Source organism: Rhinolophus sinicus, linkage group LG02, assembly GCF_036562045.2.
Source record: "Rhinolophus sinicus isolate RSC01 linkage group LG02, ASM3656204v1, whole genome shotgun sequence".
NCBI classification, from domain to species: Eukaryota; Metazoa; Chordata; class Mammalia; order Chiroptera; family Rhinolophidae; genus Rhinolophus; species Rhinolophus sinicus.
Genome location: NC_133752.1, coordinates 418947 through 446401, shown reverse-complemented (window position 1 = coordinate 446401; position 27455 = coordinate 418947). Strand labels below are relative to the sequence as shown.

The following is a 27455-nucleotide window of genomic DNA, read 5'->3' as shown; positions in this document are numbered from 1 at the left end:
CGTGCCCAGTGTCTGTTTTAGCGGCTCCGTCTCACAAAACACTGCCAGGTCTCGGTTCTGGCTCTAGTTGACTCGGGGGCCAGAGCAGGCAGCCCCAGACACACGTATGTGGATGTGGGCAGTGGTCCCTGTGACCTGGGCCGCAGGGGCGCAGCAAGCGGGCAGACGGTGCGGCGGGGGCTCTCCTCAGTGCTCTTCCCTCAGGCGCGTCTGTGACCTGGGAGGAGAGTAGAGACTGGCCCCACACTTGCAGACTGTGCTCCACAAGACGGGCCACTCCCGCAGCTCCGCAAAGCTGGTTTGTCCTCTGCAAACAACAGCCGCGGGTTTGCAGGGCCCTCGGAAGCCCCATTGGTGCCCACCAGCAAGCCCTGTGCACGTGGCCATGACTCGAGCCTGTGCCTGCTGGTCTATCTACTGGACAGGGTCCCTGGGCAGATGGCGGCAGCAGCCCCACAGGCCTACACTGCCCCCCCAACCCCAAGCCACCACCTGTGGTGCCAAGGGGGTACCTCTGAGGTTGGACACCTCTGCCCCCTTCAGTCTTGTGCTTCGTGGCGCACACCCTTTAGTGCTCTTTCCAGCACGGCTCTGCTGGTGGAAACACTCCACAAACACCTACTTGTGGGAAATTTAGGGAGAAAATACCTTATTTTGTCCCCACTTGACACACATTATTCTGTCGTCTCTCAGCCTCTGTCCTTGAGAGCTCGGCAGTCTCCCCGCTGCTGCTTTCAGAGTCCTCTCACTGAGCTCCTGTCTGCCGGCGGGTCTGTTTCAGTTATTCCAGAACTCACTGCACTTCATGAATTGGTGAATTCATATCTTTACTCATTTCTGGAAACTTCTCAGCCTTCTGTCTTCACTTGTTTTCCCTTTATTCTCCATTTTCCCCTTCAGGGATCCTGAATGGCAGTAAAATATATCATCTAAAACTGGAAAATAGCTAAAGTGATTAACTTAGAAGAAAACTGAAAGACTGGGGTACAAATATTAGAAAAGAATAAAGGCTGAAATTAGGATAAATCTATATGTATCTCAAGCAACCAGCAAAGGAATGACAAAATAAAATTTAAAACCATGGACAGAAACAAGATACATAAGGTTGGAATTAATCAAATAGAAAACATAGGAGAGAGGACCAACAAATTCAATAGCTGGTTCTTTGAAAAAGTTAGCAAAATTGAACAAGTCTGTCAGATAAAGAAAGTCAGACAAGGACAACCATTATCAGGAGCCAACAGGACAAGCTTCACAGTCCTGAGGTCGCTGAAATGACAGGAGAGGGAGAGGCCTGACAGGCGAGCACAGCACACGGCTTCCTCTGGACGAAGCTCTTGCGTCAGGATGCAGGGTCTAGTGCCCTGGGAATGCTCTTCCCCGGAGCTTGTCACTGTCACTCCTTGTGCATGCAGCTGCTGGCTGATCACCAGTCACGGCTCCAGGTGCTTCTGCTCTGGTGAGCTGACGTCACTGGGACTGTCGTCACCCATCCCTCCAGATTTCAGGGTGGTGGTTTGCCCTGTGACCTCAGGTCTGTCGTAGGTCCAAGAAAAGTTGATTTTTCAGCTTTTTTCTTGTTGTAAGGACAGAAATGACAGCTTCTGAGCTCTTCACATGTCAGAACTGAAACCATACTTTGTATCTTAATTTGACAACCTTTTTTGGTCTAACTCCCTTCACAGAAACGTGAGCTGTGGGCAGGCAGTGCTTTGTCTGTCTGTCTCTGCTGACTGCCCGGTGCCATCGCGTTTGCTGAATGACTGACTGAGCAAGTGAGCAGCCCCACCGGCAGCTCACAAACGTGTCTGGGCAACCCACTGAAGGAGGGACAGGCCAGCTGGTATCAAACAGCCGTCGCCCAACAACGTGCCACTGCCAGGACTTTCGGCGCCCTCCCACTGTCCTTTGTTGTGTTGACATACAGAGTGACCTCTGGTTGGAGGTGCCTAGCACCAGCCGCCTGGCAGCAAGCTGGACAGATGGCCTGGGAAACAGCAAAGGGCACCGGCCTCCACGGAGGACTGAACGTTCAGAATGGCTACAGAGCTGTGCTAACCTGGGAAGTGCCGTTCTCCCCACAGATGGAGCTTCTTGGCGATCCAAAGCCCCAGCTGTCCACTGCTAGTGAAGGCAACAGTCTCATCCCAAGTTCATACGGACAGAGGCCTGTGAACTTGGGATCATGAGACTTCGGGGCATGTTAAAAAGCAGACATAGCAACAGAGTAACAACAGAGATGGGGGTTCAAGGGCTGGTTTGGTGCGTGGTTGCAAGTATGTGCACACACTCATGCTGTGTGTACACGCATGTGCACACATGTGTGCAGGTAAATCTGTGATGTGACCCTGGGAGCACCTTTGGCAGGTGAAATGATGGAACTCATGGGGCAAGAGAGCTGCTCCTCGTGGGCACACGGGGGACCAAGGTGACTGAGGGCCTGGGCATGCCCAGCTTGGCTTGTGGCCTGGCAGCCTCTAGAACAAACCGTGAGCCCTGTGCAGGGCTGAGGAGGCTGCCTCAGCGCCTCAGGCAGAGCCAGTGCAGGGAGGGGCTGGCAGTGGGGTCGTGGGGCAGGAGAGGTCACAGGCCCAGCCCACGCCCAGGCACCCTGCCACCCTGCCTCTATCAGACTGCCCCTCTTGGGTCATTTGAGGAGCCCAGAGTCATGGACCTCAGCCCTCTCTCTGGGTGTTGCTCTGGGGCTCAGGGCTGTGGGGACACTGAGTGGGCGCCGCCTGAGCCCTGGGCAGGAAGCTGGGGGACAGCGCAGGCAGGCAGGCACAGAATAGACAGGAAGGGGGCGTCAAGGCACTCGCTGCTGCGCCCCAGCTGCTCTGGGTCAGGGCCCAGCTGGGTTTGTAGAATTGATCTTCCAGCAAAACAACGTCGGGGAGAAGAACTGAGACGAGGGCCAGCTGCACAGCTCTTCCGGGCTTTCCGCTCCCAGTGGCCCGCGCTCCTGCATGAAGAAAACCATCTGGAGAGCTGGGCCCGTGCCGGCGCCCCAAGAAAGACCTCAGGCCTGTGACCAGCACCGCTCCCTGGCTGCCTGCAGGCTCCTCCCCTGGGCACATTGCGTTCAGGCCAGCCTAGGTCACAGCACTGAGCCCCGGCCGCCTCGCCAGGGACCCTGGCAGGAGTGCATCAGCCGTCGGTGTCCCCAACCCTCTCGCCTCAGACCTGGTGCACTGAGGTCCCAGCAGGAGTCCACCTCTGCTGCCAGAGCCCTGACTGCCCACCTGGACGGTCACGGCCACCTGCCTCCTCTACAGTCCCCCCTCCAGCAGCAGCCAGAGCTTCCTGGGGGCCAGAACCAGAGCTGGCCCTGCCCCATCCTGCCCAGGCACAGGGAGGAGGCCGGGGGTTGGGGGGCAGGTCGGGCAGAGGAGGTCCTCAGGGTGGGGGCCAGGCCCAGCGCTTGTGCAGAGGCCTGGGCAGGCCAAGGGGAGGCCAGGGAAGGAGACCACCTGCATCCTGTTGGTGGGAGTCGGGGGGCTTCCAGTCTGTGTCCCCATCCAAGCAGTGGGCATGCACTGCCTCCTGGGGCCACTGCTGTCTGCCCAGGACACAGTCCCTCGAGGCCACCCTTGAGGTTGGTAACCAGGAGGACGCAGTCCACGGGCGGCAGCCCAAGCTCAGGGCTGGGGGCCAGCTTTCCAATGAAAGTGGTGAGTGTTTTAGCAAATGGAAGATCCTGGAAGTTGCTGGGGAAAATACCAGTCCTGGGGTGCAGCCAGGCTTGGCGGGAAGACAAGGGGGGGGCAGGAGCCTCCAGCGCCCTGGGTCACACAAGAGGCTGCAGGGTGGACAAGGCAGGGGCGGGCTCAGGCCGCCTTGGTGGGGACAGAGGGGCCAGGCCCCTCCTCACTCTCCACAGGTGGCTGACGTCACCTGCGCTCACCCCCACACACACCCAGGGCTGGGTTTGGGTGGTTTGCTCTCTGTGCTCCAGGTGGGGTGCTTAAACCACAGCCCTGCAGGGGCTCCCCGGCTCTCCCCCAGGAGGCCTCTCCTCCTCAAGGGGCCCCGACAGTTCTCTCCCAGGGCGCGTCAGTGGAAGGCTCCTTCCACACTTGACTGGAGGTCCACCCACATGGAGCCCTTGCTCTGGGACCTCTCAGCATCAGGGCACCCCCTCCCCAGCTGGCCGGCTGGGTGCCCATGTCCCTGCTGAGCCCACTGCCCTCCACTGAACAGACCCGGCCCTCCCACAGGGCAGGGGTGTGAGGCCTGGATGGGGCCCTGCCCCTGGGGCCTGTAACCCCACCCATTTTTCACCCTCCAACTCGTCATCTGGTCTCTGTCTCCAGGACATGGTCCCCATGTGGGGGGATGGAATCTTGGTCTGTGTGGTCACTGCCCCCGGTCACTCTTGTTGGCAGGAGTGAATGGACGGATGAGGCCGCCCACGTGATACACTGGCCTGGTGACCTTAGCTGCTGACTCCTGTGTTCAGCCCAGGGGAGTGGGGCCTGGCCAGGGGGTCTGCAGCAGGGCCCTCCGTGGGACGAGTGGGTGGGCCGTGCCTGTCCACCTGAGTTGGGCCCTTTCTAGTTTCAGAGGCCAGGCCAGACCATCCCTCAGCCCCGGGCACCCTGAGGTGGCCAAGGGTGGGCCACTGCCTGGTGCTTCGTGTGGTGGGAGCTGGTGTCCTCACGCTCAGTGCTCTGTGCCCAGGGGGTGGGGGAGGAGGAGGCTGGCAGGAGGGGCTGGCACCCCCACAGTGAGAACCATGTCCTGATTGGCCATTCCCTAGGGGCTCCCATTCCCAACTCTTGCTCCCTGCTCCTTCCTGGTGGGGATGGGGGGTTGGAGGCAGACAGAAGCCAGTGGGGGGTCCCCAGGTCCACCAGATTTGGGGGCAGGGACTCCAATCCCTGCTGGCTGAGCCCTGAGCCTCCCCACCCCATCAAAGCCTGTCCAGCTTCAGAGCGGGGACTGCCCGGGCAAAGCCCACTGGGCGGGAGCACTGCATGGGGCCCTGGGTGGTGGGCAGCCTGGGCATTTATGGGTGGGGTGTCAGTGTGAGCGAGGACAGGCGTGCTGGGAGGGGTCTGGTGCCTCTCCCCTGATCAGCACCAGATGACATCCGGCTCCCCTGTGGCCACCCCACCCTCTCTGAGGCCCTGGTCCCCACAGGGTTCGCTGGTAAACACATCAGATGCTTGTCTGGGAGAGGGGAACTGGGCAGGCTCCCAGTAGGGCTCTGAGGACGGTGGATGCTGGGCCGCGGCCTGGCCCTGCCGCGGGACACAGGCTCCGAGTTCTAACGCCCATCGAGGGCCCCGCAGTGCCAGGCACTGCGCCCCTCGCAAAGCCCACAGCTGCACAGGCACAAGCTGGTTCTCGCAGACACGGAAATGAGGAGCCTGTGCCCAGGTACCCACAGCCATGCTCCAGGCTCGCGCTGCCCCAGGCTCCGCCCTCCGCGTCTTGCCTACATGACCCCCAGCATGCGCCAGCCAAGCCAGGCTCCCCCGGAACTTCGTGCAGGCTCAGGAACGAGCAGAAATGCTGCCAGAGCCCCAGGTGCCTTCTGGAGGCAGCTGTGCACACATGATGTTCAGCAAGGACTCCAGAGCAAGTGGCTCCAGCTGGAGGGTGACAAACAGAAGGCGTCACTCACGACTGAGCGACATGCGTCATGCGCCAGGTGTTATGGAAAAGCCCGAAGAGCTCCTGAGGGACGATGCCACCAGGGGAAGGGCACTTTCTGTCCGAGATTGGCAGTCCCAGCGTCGCGATGACGCCATCTCCTGAGCTAATCTAAGTGTGAGCAATTAGAAGCACCAGAGAACTTCTCTAATCCAGCACGAAGAGTAGGTTAGCACCATAACACAAAGGGGCAGCAAGAGCTAAGAAAGTTCTGGAGAGAGCAGCAGGGGGGCCACCGGGCGGGTGTGGTCTAGCAACCTCAGGCCACGGCTGCCTGTGGGCGTGTGAATGGACAGGTCATCATCACCTGACAGTGAAGGAGAGCTAACTGCACGTGGGACCAGCATTTGGGACAGGGAACACGTGCCATTGCGGGGCCTACGTGAACAGTGCCAGGCCACCCACTCAGTTGTTACCCTACGGCGTGTGGCCCCAAACATGCCCTGTGTCTCCTCAAGCTGGTTGAGGTCATGGGATGATTTCCGGCGAAGGAGAGCAGAAGTCACGTTTGTCACCTCCAGAGTAAGGCAGTGAAAAACCAACATGCTAAAGTTCCCTTACAGCTCAATCATAAGAAGATGAGCCACTGACTGAAAGAACGGGCAGAGGACCTGAACAGATGTTTCTCCAAAGAGGACACACAGATGGCCAACAGGCACATGACAAGGCACCCAGGTCGCAATCGCCAGGGAGAGTCAATCAAATGAGTCAGTGCCCGCGCACCGGGATGGCAGGCTCAGGCGGTTAGACAGTAGGTAGCGCATGCTGGCAAGGAGGTGGGCAGCCAGACCCCTCATGCTCTGTGCTGCGTGATGCGGAGCTGCTGTCAGACACGGGCGGCCAGGGAGGAAAACTGCAGTCCCCAAGCAGTGAGCTCACAGCAGACACTTTCACGGCAGACTGAACATGTCAGGCGGCTGGGTGCCAAGCCAGCACCCGCCCAGCATGTCCTCTTCAGGCTGGACTCAAGCCACACTTCCTCACGGTGGCAGTGGCCCAGGCAGTTCCCCAGCTCTGCCCCAGGCCCCAGCCCGTTGGTAAAGCCCGCTCCTTGCTCTATCCCTCTAAGTGTTATCTATTGATGAGTGGTTCACACCACCATTCCCCCAATTTGTCAGTCGGGGGCCTGCCACACATTCCAAATCCAGTTTTGGGCCACTGGACAGTTTATGCTGTGTCGACAGCGCACGGGTTGGACTTATAAACATGGGCTGACAATTACCCAGAGTTCACCAGGGTCAGCTGTGCTACAAACACTTCTCATGCTCACTCACCCACCCTCACAATCAGCCCATTTCACAGATGTGGAGACTGAGGCACAGGGAGGCTCAGCCAGAACCCAAGGCCACGCAGCTGGCGACTGGCAGAGTCAGGCTTTGGACGGGGCCCCAGCAGGACTACTCTTCCACAGCAATTTGAAGGTTGCTTCACCCAGTTTGGGACGCTGGCAGGGATTCTAACAGGAATTGCTGCTGGAGCCTTCCATCCAGCCAGGACTTCCTGTGTGCTTCTGCTCATCTCCCTTGTCAAAGCACCCTAGTTTTTGTCGTTGAGAAGACTGCTGCCCACCGCGCTCTGTGACAAGAATGCCCTCCCCAGTGCCCCTCCCCTGTGGCCAGGTCACAGACAGTGAGCGGCAGGGGTGGGCTCCCAGATTGGTCGCGTGTCCCAGGCAGCTCTGGGCCCCAGGCTCAGGCCAGGGCCCAAGGGAAGGCCTCATTCAGCTGGCTTCAGGGAGCCCTGCCCTCTGTGAAAGCCGGTCAATACACCTCAGAGTCAGGAAACATCACCATGAGGGAAACACGGCAAATCAGGCTTATTGCACTCAGGATGTCTGCGCACCAGAGATGCCTAGAGAATGAGAGGTAACTAGTTACCTGCACCCACATCTGTACCCTCTCGGGGACCCATTCCATGGAGCGTGGCTCTTGAACCAGCTCTAAATCTGCAGGATGGCCTGGGGGCAGGGCAACCCTGCCAGAGACTGTGTGGGCAGTGTGGCTGTGCGTGCAACCTGGGACGCTGACACCCTGGCACAGGCCTCCCAGCACATGTTTCCGCTGGGGTTGGGGTCAGGGTGCACGGAGGGTGCAGGGGCCCCCGGGACACACGGGCCCCTTTCCAACACTTCCTGGGCTCTGATGGGGCAGCAGATGCTGGGGCCCCCCTACCTCCTCGCTAGGAGGGAGCCCTGAGCCCAAGTCTGACCCGTGTACCCACACCCTCTTGAGGCTCGTTTGTCCCTCTGCAGTGTGGGCTGGTTCGGGGCTCCCCAGACGGCGTCTGCCCCTCCGCCCCACATGCCTCAGTGCAGAGATAATCCCTTCCCTCCTGACCCAGGCAGCCAAGTGGCCAGGCTGCGTCTGCAGCTCCATCCAAGCTCTGAGTCAGCCTAGCCTTGGCGGCCTTCCCAGCAGTGGGCTGTGGCAGGTCCTGGGAAGGGGCCCGGAATCAGGGGATTTATGCTTTAATTTCCACATTCTCTCCCTCCCAGTGGGTTTTCTGCCTCTCCTCTCCCCAGAGCCCCTGCCATCCCAGCGGCCAGCTGTCTTGGGGCAGGTAAGTGAGCCCACGACAGCCGTGGTGGCCAGGCCGTGATTGAGTACTGCAGAGTGGGGTCCTGGGGCCAAGGGACAGCTGGGGCTCTGTGTGGGGGGGACACAGCAGCCGGGCTTTGAGCACAGGGCCCATGGAAGGACACAACCCCCTCCCCCAGACAATGAATGGCTCCTTCAGGTCTGGTGCAGTGCCCAGGCCTGCCCTGTCCATTCAGGAGGGCAGTCCCGCTTTCCCATCAGTCAGGGTGGCAACATTCACCCAAACGGATGCTGGTGAAGGGGCCAAATTCAGAGGTATGGGTGGCGTCAACGGAGTCAAGCCCACGGTGAGAAGAAGCATGTAGCTCTGTGCCCATCCCCTGGCCGCGGAGACGTGGGCTGTGGTCAGGCTCCCAGACAGAGCCCAGTGAGCCAGCACCCCCAGACACCAGGGGATCCACTCCCGAGCCTGGAAAGTCTGAGCAGGCGCTGGCTGGCCCCGCAGCCTTGTGGCCAGACGGCATGGCTCCAGCTCACTGGTGGCCTACTTTCCCCGGGCGCAGTAGAAATGTGGGTCAGCGTTTGCTCACCTGGCTCGGGGCCAGGCCCAGTGGAAGGAAGCACACCAAGCCCGGGGCTGCCAGGAGGGCCCCCGTCCCACCCCAGCAGCCCCCCTGCCCTGGCCACCACCTCCACACTGTTCAGTGGGCAGGGAGGGGCCCTGGCACACGCACGGCTCTCAGGATCTGAGGTGCCCACCGGGGTCCTTCACTCACCCGTTCCTGCTGCCACCCATGGGACACTAGGTCTGGCTGGTGTGTGGGGTTTGGGCTGTCACCAAAGGGAAGCACTGTGCTCTCCTGGGTCCTCTTCTCCCCCACAGGTAGCTGGGCAGAGCCTGCCCTCCTGGTGGGGCCCCGCCAGGCCGCACCCGGCTGGGCTGACCTGGAGGGCCCTTCACCCACAGGACGGGCCCAGTGCTGTTACCTCCCAGGGTGTCTGCTCCCTGAGCTGCCCTGAGCACCGATTCTCCACAGAGCCCCAGGGGCTCCACCCGGCAGGTGCCAGGCACCTCCAGGCTGCACTTTGTGAGGTGTCCACCCCTTTCTGTAGGAATCCCCACAGCTGTCAAGGAAGAGGAAGTCTGTCCTGTTCTGAGTGATTTAAAGAAAGGATCAGCTCCCCCAACCACCTAAACCTGACGGAATGAACAAGAAGCCCCCAGCACCGTCTCATCTGGCCGGTGAAGCTGGTGGGGTGGGGCCTAGGGCCCACGTCGTAGTCCTGGGGTCTGTGTGGGGACAGGAGGGCGGGGGTGCAGGGCGTCCACCTTCTGGGGACGAGGCGAGCTAGGGTGTCCTGTGGGCAGAACCAGGGGCTGGCCTGTGGGGACCCAGGGACAAGGTTCCTGCAGGCAGATCACAAATGCCTCGCCCCCAGCAATTCTATTGCTGACACTTTTAAAAACCCTGTATTTCTGAAATATCTTCAGAGAAGCTGCGAAGATGGCTGCGCCCCTGTGCCCTCTCCCAGCTTCCTCCAGCATCGGCTCTTGACCCTAACAGTGGTCAAAACCAGGACATTTATGCGGGGCCTGGAGGTGGGTCACCGGGCCTGGCCTGCTGGGGAGGGACAGCCCACCCAACATAGGCTCTGCGGGTGCAAACCGGCCTGTGGCGGATCTATGCTTCTGGCCCAGCTTCCCCAAGTCCTCCGCCGGATGGCCCTGTCCCGTCTCCCTCCTCCTGGGTCATCCCACTCTGGGGGTCCTGCCCTCGTGGGGGGAGGGCTCGGCAGTCAGAGCACAGGATGTCCCAGATGTCCCTAGCCATGGCCATCAGCCAGGCCCAGTGGGTCTGGAGGTAACAGTGCTGAGGGTCCTAGCTCAGCCCCCTCCATCAGCTGTCTGAGGGGGCAGCCAACCCTGGGGAAGCTGGCCAGGGAACACACCTGGATCCCACACGGCCTGGCCGCCCTCCTCTCCCGTCACCGACAGCGGCAGGTTTCATCTGTGCCGTGATCATCTGAACTGGGCTCCCGTAACTGATGTGAAGAAGAGACAAATGGGGGGGTTTCAGGGGGATCATGGGGGGGTGGAGGCTGCCCACCCTCCGCCTGACATGAAGCTGCACTCAGAAGGGAGCCCACTGCGCTGAAAGCTGGGATGGGGCTGTCCAGGGAGGGAGAGGCCATCTCTCACTGGGCGCAGGCCCACAGGAGGCCACGTGCTCTGGGTCAGCAGGGCGGGGAGCCCAGCTCCTGATGCCCCAGCTGTGACCCAGGAGGTTGCTCTGAGTCTGGGCCTCAGCTTCTCCCCGCCTGGTTGCACCAGCGCACAGCGACTCTGATGGGCTGGGTGGGCTCTGTCTTGATCTCGTGCCTCTGCTGTCCTACTGTGGGAGCGGCTGGGGGCTAATGCACGTGGGTGTGGGGCCGAGTTCCGCCGCAACGCTGCTAACCAAGTGCTCCGGAGCCCACGACTGCACGACAGAGGGTGGACGGAGGCAACACCGTGAGTGCTGGCAGGCGGCTCCCGGCTGCTGCCGCCCCGATGACTGCACGTGGGCCTCTGCTCGCTCTGCACCTCACGTCACAAACATGACCCCCACTCTCACTCCCACCCCCCCATCCTCCCACCCCCACCCCTGGGAAGGTGCAGGCAGGCCAGGGAAACACTCCGTGCTTGCTGACAGAAAGCCATGGTACTTCAAGAGAGAAAGTATCTATAAGGCCTGGGGTTCTCATCTGCAAGCCTGGAAGCAGGGGACAGTGCGGTGTCATCCAGGGGTCACCGAGGGGGGAGGACTCTGCCCAGAAGCCGTCACTGTGAGCATGGAGGAGTTCCTGCACGTCATCCGTATGCCCCATCCAAGGGGAATACCAGAAAGACCAGCAAACGGGCCGGGAATCGGAACAGAGGCGGCAAGATTGAGGTCAGAGGACACGGAGAGCTGACGAGCCTGTGCCCAGCACCAGGACCCACTAATCTGTGCACGAGGGAGTGAGCGGCTGACGGGTAAGCCCACACCTGTATGCGCTGAACAACACGGAAGCTAAACACACAGCCAGGCTCCTGGCGACTGAAACACCCCCCCGAGTGGACGGAGAGCCGGGTCTTCACATCCTCAGAAAGGAGACACAGTATGGTCCCTGAGGCTCGGCGTTACGTTCTGTGGAAACGAACGTCAGTGAGAATGATCTCATAATACAACAAAATTTAAAATAAATGACAGAAAAAATGTCACACATATACTCCAATCTTAACATTTGGAAACTAAAAAACACATTCCGAGGTTCCCTTATATAAAACAGGAAACCAAGCCTGAACACCCGAACTTTCTGGAAAGCCACAAAAATGTAAACACGTCTCAGCAGAGCCAGGGGCTCAACTGACACTGAACTCAGATGCTCAGAGGGAACAATAACAGTGAGGGTGAGGAACTGTGCGCCCACCTTAGGAAACCAGAGTGCAAACAGTAAGATTCATTTTAAAGAGTAGAAAAAAAGAATGATGAAGATAAAACCGGAAGTTAATTAATAAGAAAACGGGAGAAATGACAAAATGTTTTTTCTAAAAGAAAATCAAATAGAAACCCTTTGCCCTACTGAAGACTAAGGAACGAAGGTCGCCTTTTGGAATTTGTGCATATTGAGATTTAGAGACCTGCACGTGATCAGGAGTGACAAAGACGACCCACGGTCAGGAGTGACAAAGACGAGAGGGATGTGGTACCACAACCTGCAAATCTGGGGCAGCCGCTCGGAAGCCTGGAGCAAACAAGTAATTTTCTAGTGAACATAAAATTATCAAAATAACTTAAAATAGGGGAAAACACGAATAGGCAGATACAAGAAACTGGAAAAGTGGTTAAAAATGAACGAAGAAAGGAAAGCACTGGCAACAGATACGTTCACAGCTGAGGGTGATCTAACCTTAACCTGGAAGAAAAGTTATTCCAGTGTTATTTTAACTTTTCCCAAGACAAACAAAAAGATGAAAAACTCTGATTCATCTCATGAAACTAGTATGATACAAAAACCTGATGTGGTACCAGAAAACAAACAAACCCCAAACCACCACAAAAACCTACAGCGGAACTGCAGTGAAGACAAGACAAGGCCAAGGAAGAGACCCACAGCCAGCACCCGGGGCCGGGCTCACGCCACTCCAGCAACCTCACGGCCGGTCGGCACAGAACAGCGGAGCACTGAATCCATGACAACTGACAAGAAAGGTGACAAAAGGCAGCAATCGTTACCAATAAAACACTAATTAAAAGGACTTTGCACACAACAGTGGCACGATCCTTCTCCACGGAGCCCCCAAACTGCTGCCAAGCCTGCCGGGAGCAGCAGTGGCCATGGCTGTGGTCCGTCCACATTTCCTGGAGGTCTAGCAAATACAGGAAGACAACCAAATAAATGACATCAACATTGGGAAAAAAACAGATACCATTACTCGTGTGACTGACATGACTGTAAACCTAGGGAGTTCCCTTTACCCTAGTTAAACAAGTTAAACATCAGTAAGAAATTTTGGTACAAGATAAATATACAAAAATGAGTGACCTTCTACTTCTCTAGCAACAAGCTCCTAGAAGTGAAGGCGTGAGGACAGCCCGGTGGCCGCAGGAACTGCAGTGATGAAGGTGCTGTAAGTGGCCACCCCCACAGTAGGTGACAGAAAGGCCCGAGGCCTTCTCGGCCCCCCCCCCCACCCCCCCGCACCTGATGGCCTTCTGCTCCAACAGCTCCGGGTGCCTCCCTGCATCTCCAGGGGTGCGGAAACCCCGTCCAGCCCACAGAAGGGTGAAGAGCAGGAGGACGGGGCTGCCCCCTCCCCAGGGCCTCATCTTGGAAGTGGCCCCTGTGGCCTGCTGGCGTTCTCCTGGGAAGGGCTTCAAACTGGGGGAGCTCTGAACCAGGTCCAATACAGGCAGCCATGCAAGTAGGGTCTTCGCAGAAAGACAGCTCAGATATGACACCTTCCTGGGAATGCTGCTTTGAAAGAGCTCCAGCCCAATTCTGTCCCACCCCGCGGCTGACGGGCCACCGTGATGTGGCCTGTTAACTCTCAAAGCTACTACAGGGCTGGGCCTTAGGGGTGAGCCTAGGGCAGTTCAAACACCTCACAGCTGGGCGAGGACGCGAGAAAGGGAGCCCTGTGCTGTCAGCGGGAACGCAAAGCACTGGCCGCTGGGGGACAGTGTGGGGTCCTCAGAAGCTAAACACAGACCTTCCCTGTGACCCAGCAATCCACTTCTGGGCATACACCTGAGAGTGCAAGAGGGTCTCCAAGACAGATCTGCTCACCCGTGTTCACAGCTGCACTGCTCACTACAGCGAAAACGTGGGAGCCGCCCGAGTGTCTGCAAGTGGATGGTGGGAAGCAAAGGGGGTCCATGCACGCAGTGGGACGCTCTTCGTACTTAAAAAGGAGGGAAACCCTGACACCGCTCCACCATGGATGGGCCTTGGGGACATTATTGTAAGTCTTCAAGTCACAGAAGGACAAACACTGTGTGATTCCACTTACACAAGCCCCTAGAGTTGTCACTCGCCAGGGGCTGGGGGTGGCAAGTCATGTGTAAAGGGGACAGTGTCAGAGTGACAACATGAGCAGTGTTGGGGATGGATGGTGCTGATGGCTACACGATGGGGATGCCTGACACCACTGAGCTGTGCACTAGAAAATGGTTAGGACAGCAAAAACACACCTGCAAACAAAACATGTCATAATTTGCTGTCTGTCCTTAGCAAGATTCAGACAATTTCCTTGATTAAAACAAACAAACAAACAAACAAACCCGAAAACCTCTGCAAAGATTGCTGCAAGCCTTTGCTGAAGTCCCAGCACAGCCGGTCCTACGTCTGGTCCTTTCGCTAAAGTTTTGTTAAAGCGTTGATGGCACCAGGGCACCTCACCCATGTTTACATCTACTGTGGGACAGTTCATTTCTGCGGAGTCACAGAACCAATCAAGGACGTTAAATGAGGGCTGACTGCACTGAAAAAGTCTGTTCCAACCATGTTTGCCTATTTTCTCACGGCTTTTACGAAAGAGGGCATTTTCAGAAGCTTCTCAATTTGGATGAGCCACGTGGCAGATCTGCCTGGACAGACAGGCCTGTATTCACAGGAGGCTGGCTGTGGCTCAGTGGCGACCAGTCCGTATGCACAGCCAGGCAGCTCTTGCCCCCCCATCCTCGGCCTCCTCAGAAAGCGGGGCTGGAGGTTTTGGCAATGCCTGGCCAGAGTCCTGGCTTCTCACTGCCCCTGCGAGCCAGCTCTGGTCACAGGAGTCCTGCTTACAGGGTGACCCAGCAGGCAAGGCCCCCACTGGACATTAGCTCCAGGAGCGACGGGAGGGCATGTGGGACTCCTACTGTCTTCCTGGACCCAGGACCCCCTGAACTCCTGCAGAGGTGCTCAGGGAACCTGAGCCCAGAGTGCAGCCCAGTGAGGGGAGGTCCGGTGGTGGGGCAGCAGCAGCTCGGCTCTGGAAGTCCTGGAGAGCTCAGCCCAGTCTCTGCAGCCTGTCTAACGACTCTAAACGGCTTCACACGGCAAATCCTGTCGGCCTACATGAGTCAGGCTTCTGCCTGCAGGAGTCCTGACAGGAGAACAAAACCAGGTGGGACAGGGTGTGACCAGGGCGGCAGCGGGAGGAAGGCGTGGAACAAGCTGGGAGAGCCCCGCTGCAGGGAGGAGGTGCTGAGACGAGGAGGGACAGCGGCGAGGGGCAGTGGACTGCTCGGCCTGTGGCTAAGCATGGTCAGCCTGCAGGCCTGGAGCAGCCCCTGGAAAGCTGTGTGAGCAGAGGCTGTGGTGTCTGGCAGGAGTGGCCGTTGGTAAATGTCTGGTGAGTAGGTGAGTGAGAGACAAATGTGTGCCTGTGTGGCTGGCAGTGTCCCCCTGGGAGCTAGACACCAGGCTGAGTCTGTGTGCTCTGGAGGAGACGACCTGTCCCCCAGCCGGAGTCAGGCCTGTGCCACGCCCAGGGCGGGCCTGAAGGAGCCCTTGTTACACCCGGCCTGGAGGGCCCTGGGCCAGAACCCAAATGGAGAGGGACCAAGGCCTTCCCCTTCCAGCTGGAAGCCCAGCACCCCGGGCAGCCTGGGTTCTGGGTTCCATGGCAGAGCCACATCCTACATGCCAGGCCTGTCCTCAGCAGCTCCAACTCAGATTCTTAGAAACCCCACCTCCAGTCGGGAAGGACTTCACAGCTGCCCAAAGCCCACGCTGGGGTTAAAAACACCTCTTCAAGTTGCAAGTGTAGGGCTCATCCTGTGCTAACACTGACTTGCGGGGTCAGGGGCCAGGGGGTGAGGGGATGCCCACTGCAGCTGTTAGTCACTGGGTGGGGGGAAGAGTGCAGACAGGGAGCAGGGGGTACAGATGGGGGGGTGCAGACAGGGAGCGTGGGGGTACAAATAGAGGGGTACAGACAGGGAGCAGGGGGTGCAGAGTCCTGGCCTGCAGTCTCACTCCTGAGCCTTGTTCCCCTAAAACTGCCTCAGGGGTAACTGACCACAGAGTAACTTACGGGAAGAGCCCCCGGCATTAGTGTCAGCCAGTTAAGCAAGCGCTCACTGAATAACAGATTCAATGTACAAAACGTGCTGTCCCCAGCCCCTCCTCCACAGCCTGGGAGAGCACGGCTCTGTCTGTGAGGGCACTTCCGTGTCCGCAGCGCTCAGCCCCAGAGGTGCTGGACAAGTGTTAACAAACGGATGAGTTCACCACGGTCAGGTGGGTGGGTGCTCGCCATGGCGAAGCCCCTGCCTGGAAGGAGTCACCTTGCAGTGTTTCCCTATCACTGATTCGCTTAACCCGCAGCAGGAGGCCGTGTGCAGCAGAGTCCAGACTCCCTCCTGGCCAGGCTCCCCAACGAGGACAAGCTTAGACCAAGCGGCCACAGATCAGCTGTCCCTGGACCTCTCTCTGTGCTCCTCTCTGAGCATGGCAAAGAATGGGGCCCCTTTCTGTGCCCCACGAACACCCTCAGGAACGATCTTGAGTGGGGGCGCTCCACCCCGAAAGGAAGTGCCTCCCGGGCCCTTTGTGGACCAGGCCTGGCCTTGCCCAGACGGACGTCTCCTGGCCTCTGGTCCCCACTAGCCACACATCCCAGGCGGAGCCCTCCCTGATGACACTGGGCTGCATTTCAACTGTCCTGGGCCTCTTGTAAAATGGGGTGAGCCCTGAGCCGTCACCAGCGCTAGACAGCAGGCGAGAACTGCATGGTGCCTGAGAGCACCTCAGGGTAGCAGGTGAGCCTGAGAAGATGCCCCAGGCCATGTCCTACTCCTGGCCTCAAACCCAGGAGGGGCCACTTCTCCAAGGAGGGGCAGAGAGAAGAGCTGGAAGACGCCATGGGCCGTCTACCCACGCTCCCTGAGTGTGTGGGTCGGTCCACACGGTTCCACGAGGCCGTGTCCGCGAGGGCCCACAGATGGCACCAGCACAGCACGCCTGTCAGAGGAGCGGGCGGGCAGGCGGGCGCGGGAGCCGCCCAGCAGGACAGGCACTTTCCTCACAAAGCTTTTCTTTTTGAAACATGGAGCTGCTTTTCATAAAACATTCTCCTTCTGTTAATGTGTAGGAGGTTTACTTGCTATTTTTAAGTGAGCTGAGCATTCTGAACGCCTCTGCATAACGCACATACCAGCTCTTTGGGTGTGAGGGCCTGACGGGACTGTCCCCGCCCGGCCCAAGGACCTGTGTGGTGCTCATGACCTCTGCTCTGAGCTCCTGTCACTCCAGTGCTGGGAGGCCACTCGTCTTGTTTGCGTCTACTTCTGCTGAGTCTGTGTATTCTCTCTGTCTCTGAACATGTGAAACATTAACGTGGCTCCAGCCATCAGCACGCTTTGTTTCAGCTTAAAGCTCCCGGGTGGTTCCCAGGAGCAGGACCATCCTGAGCCCTGACCTCAGGATTCTGGTTCTAGAAACATTTTCCTGACAGCCAGCAGAGAAATCTCACAATCTGTCCCGTCCTAGTGCTGCCAGGCCCTGAGGCCGGGCACTGTCCTTGAGGCTGTCCCCTGCCCCCCAGAGGCCAGCAGTGTGGCCTATGCAGCTGTGACGGGAGGAGCCAGCTGTGTTCGCAGAGCCCCAGCGCCCCAAGGCCCCACTCCCCAGCCCGCTCCACCGCTGGCACTAACGTCAGGCTGTGACACGCTGGCTGTCCATGCTGCTCTCCCAGCTGCTGGCTGTGGCACCACCTCCAGGGAGACACTAGGAACCGCTTGATGGGAAAGCAGACAGCAGGAGGGAGAGAGGAGGAGGGGAGGGCTGGAGGGGAAGACAAAGGAAGGGGTGCGGCAAGTGGCAGGCACCCGCCCCAGGGAGGAGAGTGACCTCAGCGCTGGAGAAGCCTCTGCTCCGCGTCAGTGAGGAGGGCAGGCAGCTCCAGGGCACTGAGGGCTCGCTCTCCAGCGCTCTATCTGTGGTGCGCTACCGCGGTGGTGGGGACCTGGGCCTCACTGGCCACCCGGTGCCAGCCTCGGGATAAAGGAGCTCCGGGCTCTTGCTGGGACGGCTGCCACAGCCCAGACGCCTGCCTGCTGCTGCTCCTGCTGCGTGAGTACCCGGGGTGTGCCTGTCCCCCCAGAACCTGCAGCGCCACAGAGGGAAGCCCGAGTGGGCTGTGGAATCCTGGGCGCAACTCACCCTCCAGCGTCCCGGTCCCCTCAGAGGGTAGTGCCAGCATGAGTAACCAGGGACGCCGCAGCCCGGACAGCCGGGCTGCAAGCTGGCGGTGCCAGTGCTGCATGCCTGCGAGGCACCTTGGGTTCCCACAGACATGCCTGTGAACCCAGCTGTAACCTGCCTGGCTTTGCTTTCCCCGAACGAAGAAACGGTGAGGCCACGCCTGAGCCCAGAAGAGGAGCACTGAGGAATGTTCAGTGGCTGTCCCCTGGGTTCCTATCCGGTGGCTGGGGACCAGCAGAGGCAGCTGTGGTGCTCTCCCTCCTCTCCTAGGTGATGGAAGCCCCAACCCCGGCCGCTGCGCAGGGCAGGGCCCTCTGGGCTCTCCTCCTGGCCACACTTGGCTCTGTGGCTGGCCAGCCGCTGGGGGGAGACCCCGTGTGCACAGCACGGTCCCTGGCCAGGTACAGCCTCAGCTTCACGGGCAAGTGGAGCCAGACGGCCTTCCCCAAGCAGTACCCTCTGTTCCGGCCCCCTGCACAGTGGTCTTCCCTGCTGGGTGAGTGTAGCCCGTCCCCCACCCCCGTGTGTCCACCCTGCAGGGGACAGTCACCCAACAGCTGCACTGCACTTCACAGTTTGGAGGGCACTCTCATCCCATTCACTTCATGCAGGAAAAATTTGCTGAGCTCCTGCTGCATGCTGGCCGGTGATGGCTTGGGCTCTGGGGACAGGTGGGGCAGGACAGCCAGCCATGGGGAGGGCCAGCAGGACCCCGTCCCACCCGTGAGGTGCCCGGGCAGCATGAGGCCGCAGGATGTCCACATATTGGCGGGAAGTGGGAAGTGGGTCCGGTGCCGAGGGCACTGCTCACGCGGGGGCCTGCAGGGGCAGCACACAGCTCTGACTACAGCATGTGGAGGGAGAGGCAGTACGCCAGCCACGGCCTGAGGGACTTCGCTGAGCGCGGCGAGGCCTGGGTCCTGATGAGGGAGCTGCAGGCGGCCGGGGAGCAGCTGCAGAGTGTGCACGAGGTGTTCTCGGCGCCCGCCGTGCCCAGTGGCACGGGCCAGACCTCCGCGGAGCTTGAGGTCCACGCCAGGCACTCGCTCGTGAGTGGTGGTAGCCGGAGGGAGGGCAGGGCCGTGAGCCGTGGTGGCTGCCTCACTGAGAACCTGTCCCCCAGGTGTCCTTTGTGGTCCGCATTGTCCCCAGCCCCGACTGGTTTGTGGGCGTTGACAGTCTGGATCTGTGTGACGGGGACCGATGGAGGGAGCAGGTCACCGTGGATCTTTACCCACATGACGCCGGGACAGACAGTGGCTTCACCTTCTCTTCCCCCAACTTTGCGACCATCCCGCAGGACACGGTGACAGAGGTGAGAAGACGAAAGTCCTCAGGGAAGGGTGACAGCACTGGCCACTCAGGGAGGCTCCTGTTGCCCAGCTTTGTCCCTTGTTTAGAAGGCACCCCTGTCCACAGGGTCCCCATGAGCAGGGGTGCAGCCCTGCCCCAGGGGAGCCTGCTGCGCTGAAGGGGGGGGGAGAGGAGGGCCCTGGAGGAGACCAGGCCTTCCTGTCTGTTCCCCAGGCCATGAGCCCTGCTCCCCAATAAGCTGCGGAGGCCACCCTGGGCTATGTCGCCCAGAGGAGGCCCAGGTTGGGGTGTTTTCTGCACTGCACTGCTGGACCCTGCACTGGCTCCCATCTGGGGCCACACGGCAGAAGTAGGTGGGCTCTGGGTTCTCGGCCCCTGCTGACAGCGCCCCATCTTCCCCCAGATAACGTCCTCCTCTCCCAGCCACCCGGCCAACTCCTTCTACTACCCACGGCTGAAGGCCCTGCCCCCCATTGCCAGGGTGACCCTGGTGCGGCTCCGGCAGAGCCCCCGGGCCTTCGTCCCGCCCGCCCTGGACCTGGCAAGCAGGGGCAATGAGATCATGGACAGCCTCTCAGGTACACGGTTCCTGCCCCACTGCTGGGCTCATACCTCGTTTCTTGCCCCGAACAGTCATGACCCTGGCGCCAAGCGCTCAGGCTCACGGGAGCTGCCATGTCCAACACTGGCGCAGGGGGCAGAGCAGCACTCAGGTTTGTCACACGGGGCGTGGCTCAGCCTCAGGTCCTGAGTCCCTGCACCAGGCTCCTCCCTCTCACCTTAGAAGAGCTGGGAAAGTGAGTGTCCACCCTGTGGACACAGCGGCACTCAGAGGCCAGACACAGCTAGGAGGGACTGTCTGCGGGGGGCAGTGATGGCACTGCGACAGCCAGCACTCTCCTGAGGCCAAGCCTGTCACCCACATGTGACCCCATGAGGTGGAACGGTCCAGGGCCCAGGCCACGTCATTCACCCTGAGGACACATCCTCGTAGTAGCCCGTACTTGCAACTGAGGTCCCCAACTGTGAGCTAGGCTCTTGAGTGTGATGAACCCACTGCCCAGGCCAGGCCACCGAAGCCACCAGGGGTGCTAGGAAGGGAGTCAACTCAGGCCAAGGCTACTGTGCTCAGATGGCCCAGGGTGCCGGGCTCACAAGGTCACGTGTATCTCTGACAACTTCAAAATGGAGTAGGAGGGCTCGGCACAAGATGACGGGGTTCTGGGGTTCAAAGCATTCAGTACAAGACCATGGGGATTCTCGGGGTCAGAGCATTCAGTACAAGATCACACAGGTCCTGGGGTTCAGAGCATTTGGTGAGGACGACATGAATTCTGAGAGATTTGATGGTTGATTCAAACTCTAAACTGAAGACTAAACTCTTGCCCAACATTTGTAAGCAAAAGCGTTTCACACGTCCACAGCCCAGAAGTGAGGTATGGAGGAGGCCCCAGGCCCCGTCAGAGGTGAGCCCACGTGGCCCGTGTCACAGCTGACAGGAAGAACACTTCATTAAGTGGATCCCTCTGTCCCTTCCCCAGCAAAGGGCATAGTGGGAGTGTTCACGGAGGTGGCCCTGCCCACGGGGGGGGGGGCCTGTGTGCCAGGTGCTGGCGAGCGTGGGGGCCGCACTCCCTCCGTGGTCAGCTCCGACACGCCAGTGATTGGATTTGTAGCAGGAGGTCTAGGCCCTCAGTGTGTGCCCCCACAGCACGTTTCACAACAGGAGCGGTCCCCACTCTCACCCCAGGGAACGTGAACACAGCTAAAAGTCCCCCAGGAGTTCCTGCCACCACGATGCCAGAGTCAGTCCCCAAAGCCCCAGACAGCGGACACTTGAGCACAGCATCTTAGCATAGAAATATTAAGTCAAGTCCTGGTTTCTTAGGAGGTGCATTTGGTGGCATCTTCTCACAGCTGACTCGGAACTGTGCTGAGAAAGGCAAGAGTCCCCTCCCCACGCACTCCGAACCACCTGGGGCCCCTTCTGCCCTCGCTCCTCCTCCATGCGCTTCATTCACGGTCTCCCCTTTGCTTGCTCCAGTTCCAGAAACGCCGCTGGACTGCGAGGTCTCCCTGTGGTCCTCCTGGGGGCTGTGCACAGGTCCCTGCGGGAAGCTGGGAGCCAAGAGCAGGACCCGCTATGTCCGTGTGCAGCCTGCCAACCACGGGGCGCCCTGCCCCAAGCTGGAAGAGGAGGCAGAGTGCGTCCCTGACAACTGTGTGTGAGCCCCTCAGCTCCATGGCAGCTGGGTCGGGGCCACACAGAAAGTGGGCCAAGCCAGCAGTGTCATCACCTCTCTGAGCTCCCCTGCTGACTGGTCCCTTCACACAGACATGCCTGGGCCTCGGTGACCAGGCGCCTCCTTTCTGCAAGTCCTGCCGGGGGGGCCCCACATCGGAGGTAGGCTCCCTCTGGTGGAGGCTCACGAGTCCACTCTGAGTCACATCCGGGATGTCTACCACGTGCAGCCACTGTCTTTCACGGGAACAGTGTGTACTCAATGCCCAGGCAGGTGTACTGCAGGACAGCAGGGTGCCCCAGGCCAGGAGCCCGAACCCCACACGCTGTGAAACAGCTCGGACTTGGTGCCCCGGCAGCCGCTGGCACAGAAGCCTGGCAGCCATACTTGCTCCTTGGGGCAAGACTGCCACCAGTGTTTGCTGCTCTAGGCATCCAAGAAGGTGACGTGCAAGAGATAAGTAAAGGGGGGCAGGCTGGGACACCTCACCTAGCATTGTTTCCTTACTGATCTATGCCCTTGAATAAAGACTATTTCCTGACAGTGGCATTTCCTGGATGGGCACTGGGCAAGGGCAGAGTGAGCAGACACAGGCCACCCACCCACCCTGAGAGGAAGGTCTCCCCCAAACAGGGGCCACGCCCCAGACACAGGCCTTTCTTGCACTTGGCTCTGCATAGAGAAGAAACAAATTGTCCTTGAAAATTCCTGAATATAACTCCTCGCTCACATGGACATGCGATCTGAAAAATCCTAGTTAAAAAAGTTTTTAAAAAAATTCCTGGGCTGGTAATGCCCTGAGGTGCCTAAACAAAATGAGCGCAAATCCTCTCTGGAGACCCCACTGTGGACTCAGGACTCAAAAAATTCCCACCAAGAGCTCACAATCAAAACCCACCAAACACACAGGAAAACCAGCAGGACACGCCTAAACAAGAGGCAACAACAAACCGCAAAGTCGCTATGTTGGGATCACCACGTACACCGTGTTTCCCCGAAAATAAGACCTAGCCAGACAATCAGCTCTAATGCGTCTTTTGGAGCAAAAGTTAATATAAGACCCAGTACTGTATTATTTATATTATATTATATTATATTATATTACATTATACCCGGTCTTATAGTAAAACAAGACCGGGTTTTATATTAATTTTTGCTCCAAAAGACGCATTAGAGCTGATTGTCCAGCAAGGTCACATTTTCAGGGAAACATGGTAGGATGTGATTAAACATGCTGACTGTATTACCCAAGCCTGAGTGGAACCAAGCACACAACACAATGATAGACTTAAACCTGAAGAGACAGAGGCAGACAGGACCCCTAAATCCATGTGCTCTCTGCGGGACATGTAAAACCCTGTTAGGACACTAAAAGGCCGGAGAAAGATACTATGGTAGAGACCGCCGTGGACACCCATGTCTGCTTTCTCCCCCTTCCAGAAGCAAGGCATGGGTGGGCCCTGGGCAGGGGGAGAAAGGACAAGTATCATTTGGGGCCAGAACATTTACTGCTCATGGGAGGTGCTCCAGACCCCAAAACGCATGTCAACATGGAGGTAGCTCTGCAGAAGCCACCTGGGCCCAACACACTGAGGATGCCCACCCTAGAGAGGACCTGTGACCGACTTCGAAACAATCTTTGTTGTGTTAAAGCACTGAGATTTGAGGGAGACAGATGATGGAAGTAAGCCAGTAAAGAAATCCTGTGTTAGAAAAAGCTCAGGCTCTGGTGAAGAGGGGATAGAACACTGCTGCCAGTACAGGTGGTGCTGGTGGTGCTGGTGATGGTGGTGATGATGGTGGTGACAGTGGTAATGATGGCGCTGGTGGTGATGGTCATGATGGTGGTGATGATAATAATGATGATGGTGCTAGTGGTGGTGATAGTGCTGGTGACAATGATGGTGATGGTGGTGATGGTGATGACGATGACGGTGATGATGGTGATTGTTATGATGGTGTGATGGTGGTGGTGGTGGTAATAATGGTGGTGCTGGTGCTGGAGGAGTTGGTCACAGTAGTGGTAGTGCTGGTGGTGGTGGTGCTGGTGGTGCAGAACACTTTCAGGAAGGTAGATGGGGACACCCTCACTGATGAGCCCACCTCTGAGCAGAGCTCTGAAGGAGAAAATGAGGCAGTCTGTATCTGGTGATGAGCGTCCAAGGCAGACAAACAGCCAGAAGCAAAGGCCCCACTGTGTTAGGGAGACAGCCAGGAGGCCTGTGTGGCTGTTACAGAGAGTTGGGGAAAGCCTGCTGGGAGGCCTGGTCAGATGGGTTGTGAGCTTGTGCTCCTAGTGAGATGAGTGGGGTGCGGTGTCATGGCAAGGCTTCGAGTGAAAAATAACAACTCCTCAGTATACGACGTGAAGACTCATCTTGTCATTCTGAGAGCAGAGTACAGGAGGGCAGGAAAAGGCAGTGAGTCATAGGTTAGAGCATTAACACAGAAGAGGGACGTTTGGCCACAGAGATGCAGGGGAAGAGGTAAAAAATGGACGAATTCTGGGTTTCTTTGGATGTTAAGGCAATACAGATACTCACAGACTGGCGACAAAATGACTGTGGAGATGTCTCAGCCGACCCTGTTCACAGCATTAAGTTCAGGAAGATTTTGGCCCAGCTAGGTCAGCCCAGGGAAAGAGAGACGGAACGAGTGAAGACAAGTTTATTGCTGTGGGTTCTGCGATGCTTTCATTTACTGAACAAGTGAGGGACACTGGGCCAAACAAGGTTGTCCCAGCATCCACACTGATACCTGTAGGCCTCTTACACAGGCTAGCAATGTACGCTGGGTTTCAAGGGGGCTGCAGGCTGGGCCCCGCGGGTGGCAGGACCCAGAGCCAGCCTGTTGAGTAGGCAGTGGAAGTGCTCAGCAGTGCTAACTGCTGAGGGAGGGGAGGATCATGGGACGGGTCCACTGTGCTCAGCTTCAGCAAGCAGGTGACGGGGGCTGGGGCTGGGCAGTTGGTGGCATTGGGGTGGCACTGGGGGGAAGAAGGCAAGACATTGATCAGTGATGGGAGGGGAACCTCCTGGCAAAGATGGCAGACTGAACTCTCACATCTAACCCACTTCTGTCCGAAGTCCACCAAAGGTATAGAAAGGGAGTTTAGAGGACACAGCCGGATGCTCCGAGGGGACATCCTCCACAACACAGTCCAACTAGACCCTAAACTCTGGATGGAAACACCATCTGGGACTGTCCTCCTCAGAAGAGGTAGGGGAGCACTCTCCCTTCCTCCTCCTCCTTCCAAAAATAAACCAACCAAATAATGGAACTGGGGCTGGGGCAAAGGGGAGGTGGGGTTAGGCCAAACTAAGTGAGCAGCTGGGAAAGGCAGGACTCCTGAGGGCTGCTGCTGAGTGGGGCCCTCAGGACAGTGGTGTCCCTTGATATCAGGGAAGAGCAGAAGCAGTTTAATACCAAGAGAACTGCACTGAAGGAAGCTTTCCCAACGGCCAGGGTGGGTCTCAGGCCTCCCACCAATCCCAGTCACAAGTTAAACAAGAAAACAAGTCACTGGGATTAACTAGAAGTCAGCAGGAAAATATCTAATAGATCCAGACACCCAAGATATGAAATTGGCAGAAATAGAACATAGAACAGGTACAAATGACCAATCAACAAGGGAAGATTAGAAACAAACAGGTACATTTGGAAATAAAAGACTGTGTGGCTGACAGGCCTCAGTCAATAGGTGAAAGCTAATCCAGGCACAGCTGGAGGAAGAGTTAGTGAGCTGGGAGACGTCACCGAGGACATCACCAGCATGCGGCACAGAGACGAAGAGGCAGAAAACTTCAGAAAGATACGGAAGACAAAATGAGAAGTTTTACAATGTTTTAAATCTGAACTTTGAAAAATGTAACGGGGATAATGGAGAACAGACTAAAGAGAAAATAGTGCCCAAGTTACAGAACTGGCTAAAACAAGAAGGCATCTTCAGAACCAAAAAGCACAATATACCCCAACAGGACAGATGAAAGCCGCCCGTGCCCATGTGTGAAACCGCAGAGCACAGGCACCAGACAGGACCGTCAGAGGGTCCAGAGGAAGAGCACAGCTCACCCAGAAGGCAGCATCTATTGGAATGACTGCAACTTCTCAACGGCAGCCTCGGGCGTCACAAGGTGGTCAAATGACACTTTTAACATGTTGAGAGAAAATGTCAACCCAGAGTTGTGCACTCAACACCATCTCCCAAGCAGAAAGCTTTCACACATTTTCAGATGAACAAAAACAGAGGGTTTAATACCAAGAGAACTGCACTGAAGGAGCTTCTAGAGGACGTGGCTCAGCACAAAGTAGCTCGCAGCTCTGTCTCGGAAAAGGCTTCAAGGCCGTGACAGCCCCGTAGACACCAACACCCCTTACACAATGCTTCCATGTGACAGGAGCCAAAAGACAAGGGGGGACGTGGAGCAGGCAGCACCTGGGATGTGAGCATCTGTCTCCCCACCTGGACAACAATCGGGGCAGAATCTGTCTGGGGTAGTTCTTTTGCAACTCTGGAGTCTGCTGAAGGCTTTCAACTTCCAGGGGAAGACTTCGCCGGCGGTTAATTTGGAGTTAAGTTGCAGCTAATTCTGGTCAGTTTCAGCTAAACAGCAGCTACCCACCCCCTCCCCAGCCGCGGGGCAGGCAGCTGTGCACGTGTTCCTGGAGCAGCCTACAGGCCGCTTGCAGGAGCCCAGGGGGGCAAAGAGGGCCTTGTCCTCCAAATATCGGTGAGCTGATCAGTGATTGCTGCTTCTAATAACAGGTGCAGACAAACAGGTAGGGAGCCCTTGCTGTTGCACCTTCCCCCTTGTTTCAAGCCCCACCCCTTCCTGCTGAAGTGGCTGCCAGGAGCTTTAAAGGGCCAGTGCCCTTTTTTACCCCCACTCATATTGCACTTTTTCTCCTCAGGAAGGAGCTAGATATTAAAGACAAGGACTGAGAAACAACTGCACATACAAGGAAAATAGAAAGTGTATCCCCAGGGAACATCTCTGAGAAGACCTTAAGTTTACATACATGTCATGTGGTCCTCGACATAGGGACCACCTACAGCAATCACAAAACAGCAAACCCAGGGAAAAGGGGAGAATCTCATTTCCAGAGTTACCACATTATTAGAGCCAAATGTCCACTGTTCAGCAAATATCACAAGGCTACAAAGACACAGGAAGTGTGAAACTACTCCACAGAAACTGTCCCTGAAAATGATCTACTGGCAGACCTGCTAGACAGACTTTTAAAAAGATGCTCAAAGAAACAGGGCAATGTCCAGTTCCATTTCCACGATGCACTTAGGTGAGATGTCGCCACTCCGGGGAGCTAGGTGATGGGCACACAGGACCTCTCTGTACTGTTTCTGCAACTTTCTGTGAGTCTATAAATATTTCAAAATAAAAAGTTTAAAATATATATATTGGATGCCAGAACCTAGTAAGGACCTAGTAAATCACACTGGGTGATTTTAACTCCCTTTTTTATGAGGAAACTGAGACGCAAGTCTCCTTCAGGGCGAGGCCTCCATTAAACGCAGGCGCTCCCGGCGTCCGGCTTCTACCCAGGATCTCGGCAACCTGCTTCCTCCTCCTGCCACATCCGCACCTCTTCCCGCCATCTCCCTGCTCTGCACGCCTCTCCTCTCACTTCTTCTCCCCAGGACACGGTCTTTTCTTCCTTCTCCCCCACCTCCTGCCTAGCAGTAGAGACCACCAGAAAATATCCATGTTGGTTTGGTCACTGGGAGTCTGCTGGGCTTGACACTTTGCGGTTCCCTCCAGGCCTCACACTGTCTTTCTTTCCATTAGAACATTTTGAAATCCTTAAAAAGTAACCGATTAGAAGGCATTCTGATGTCATCGGGCTTGGAAACGCCCCAAGGTTGAGACGTCTTGTTCCTTGGGACTTGCTGCAATCACCTGCCCAGGGTAACCACCATGTGTCACTTCTCACACAAATCAATTTACAAGCTTATCCAGCGCAGTACAAA

The 27455-nt window shown here is 57.6% G+C and overlaps 1 protein-coding gene across 1 annotated transcript; it reads left to right on the top strand.

Moving 5' to 3' along the window:
* Positions 1–16977: 16977 nt before the first annotated feature.
* On the top strand, positions 16978–22012 carry SPON2 (spondin 2). The gene is made up of 6 exons (XM_019712493.2): positions 16978–17780; positions 18183–18408; positions 18738–18961; positions 19036–19227; positions 19630–19804; positions 21271–22012. Exons 2-6 carry the CDS (start codon positions 18186–18188, stop codon positions 21453–21455), a joined length of 999 nt encoding a protein of 332 aa, XP_019568052.1. The 5' UTR covers positions 16978–17780; positions 18183–18185; the 3' UTR covers positions 21456–22012.
* Positions 22013–27455: the final 5443 nt, after the last annotated feature.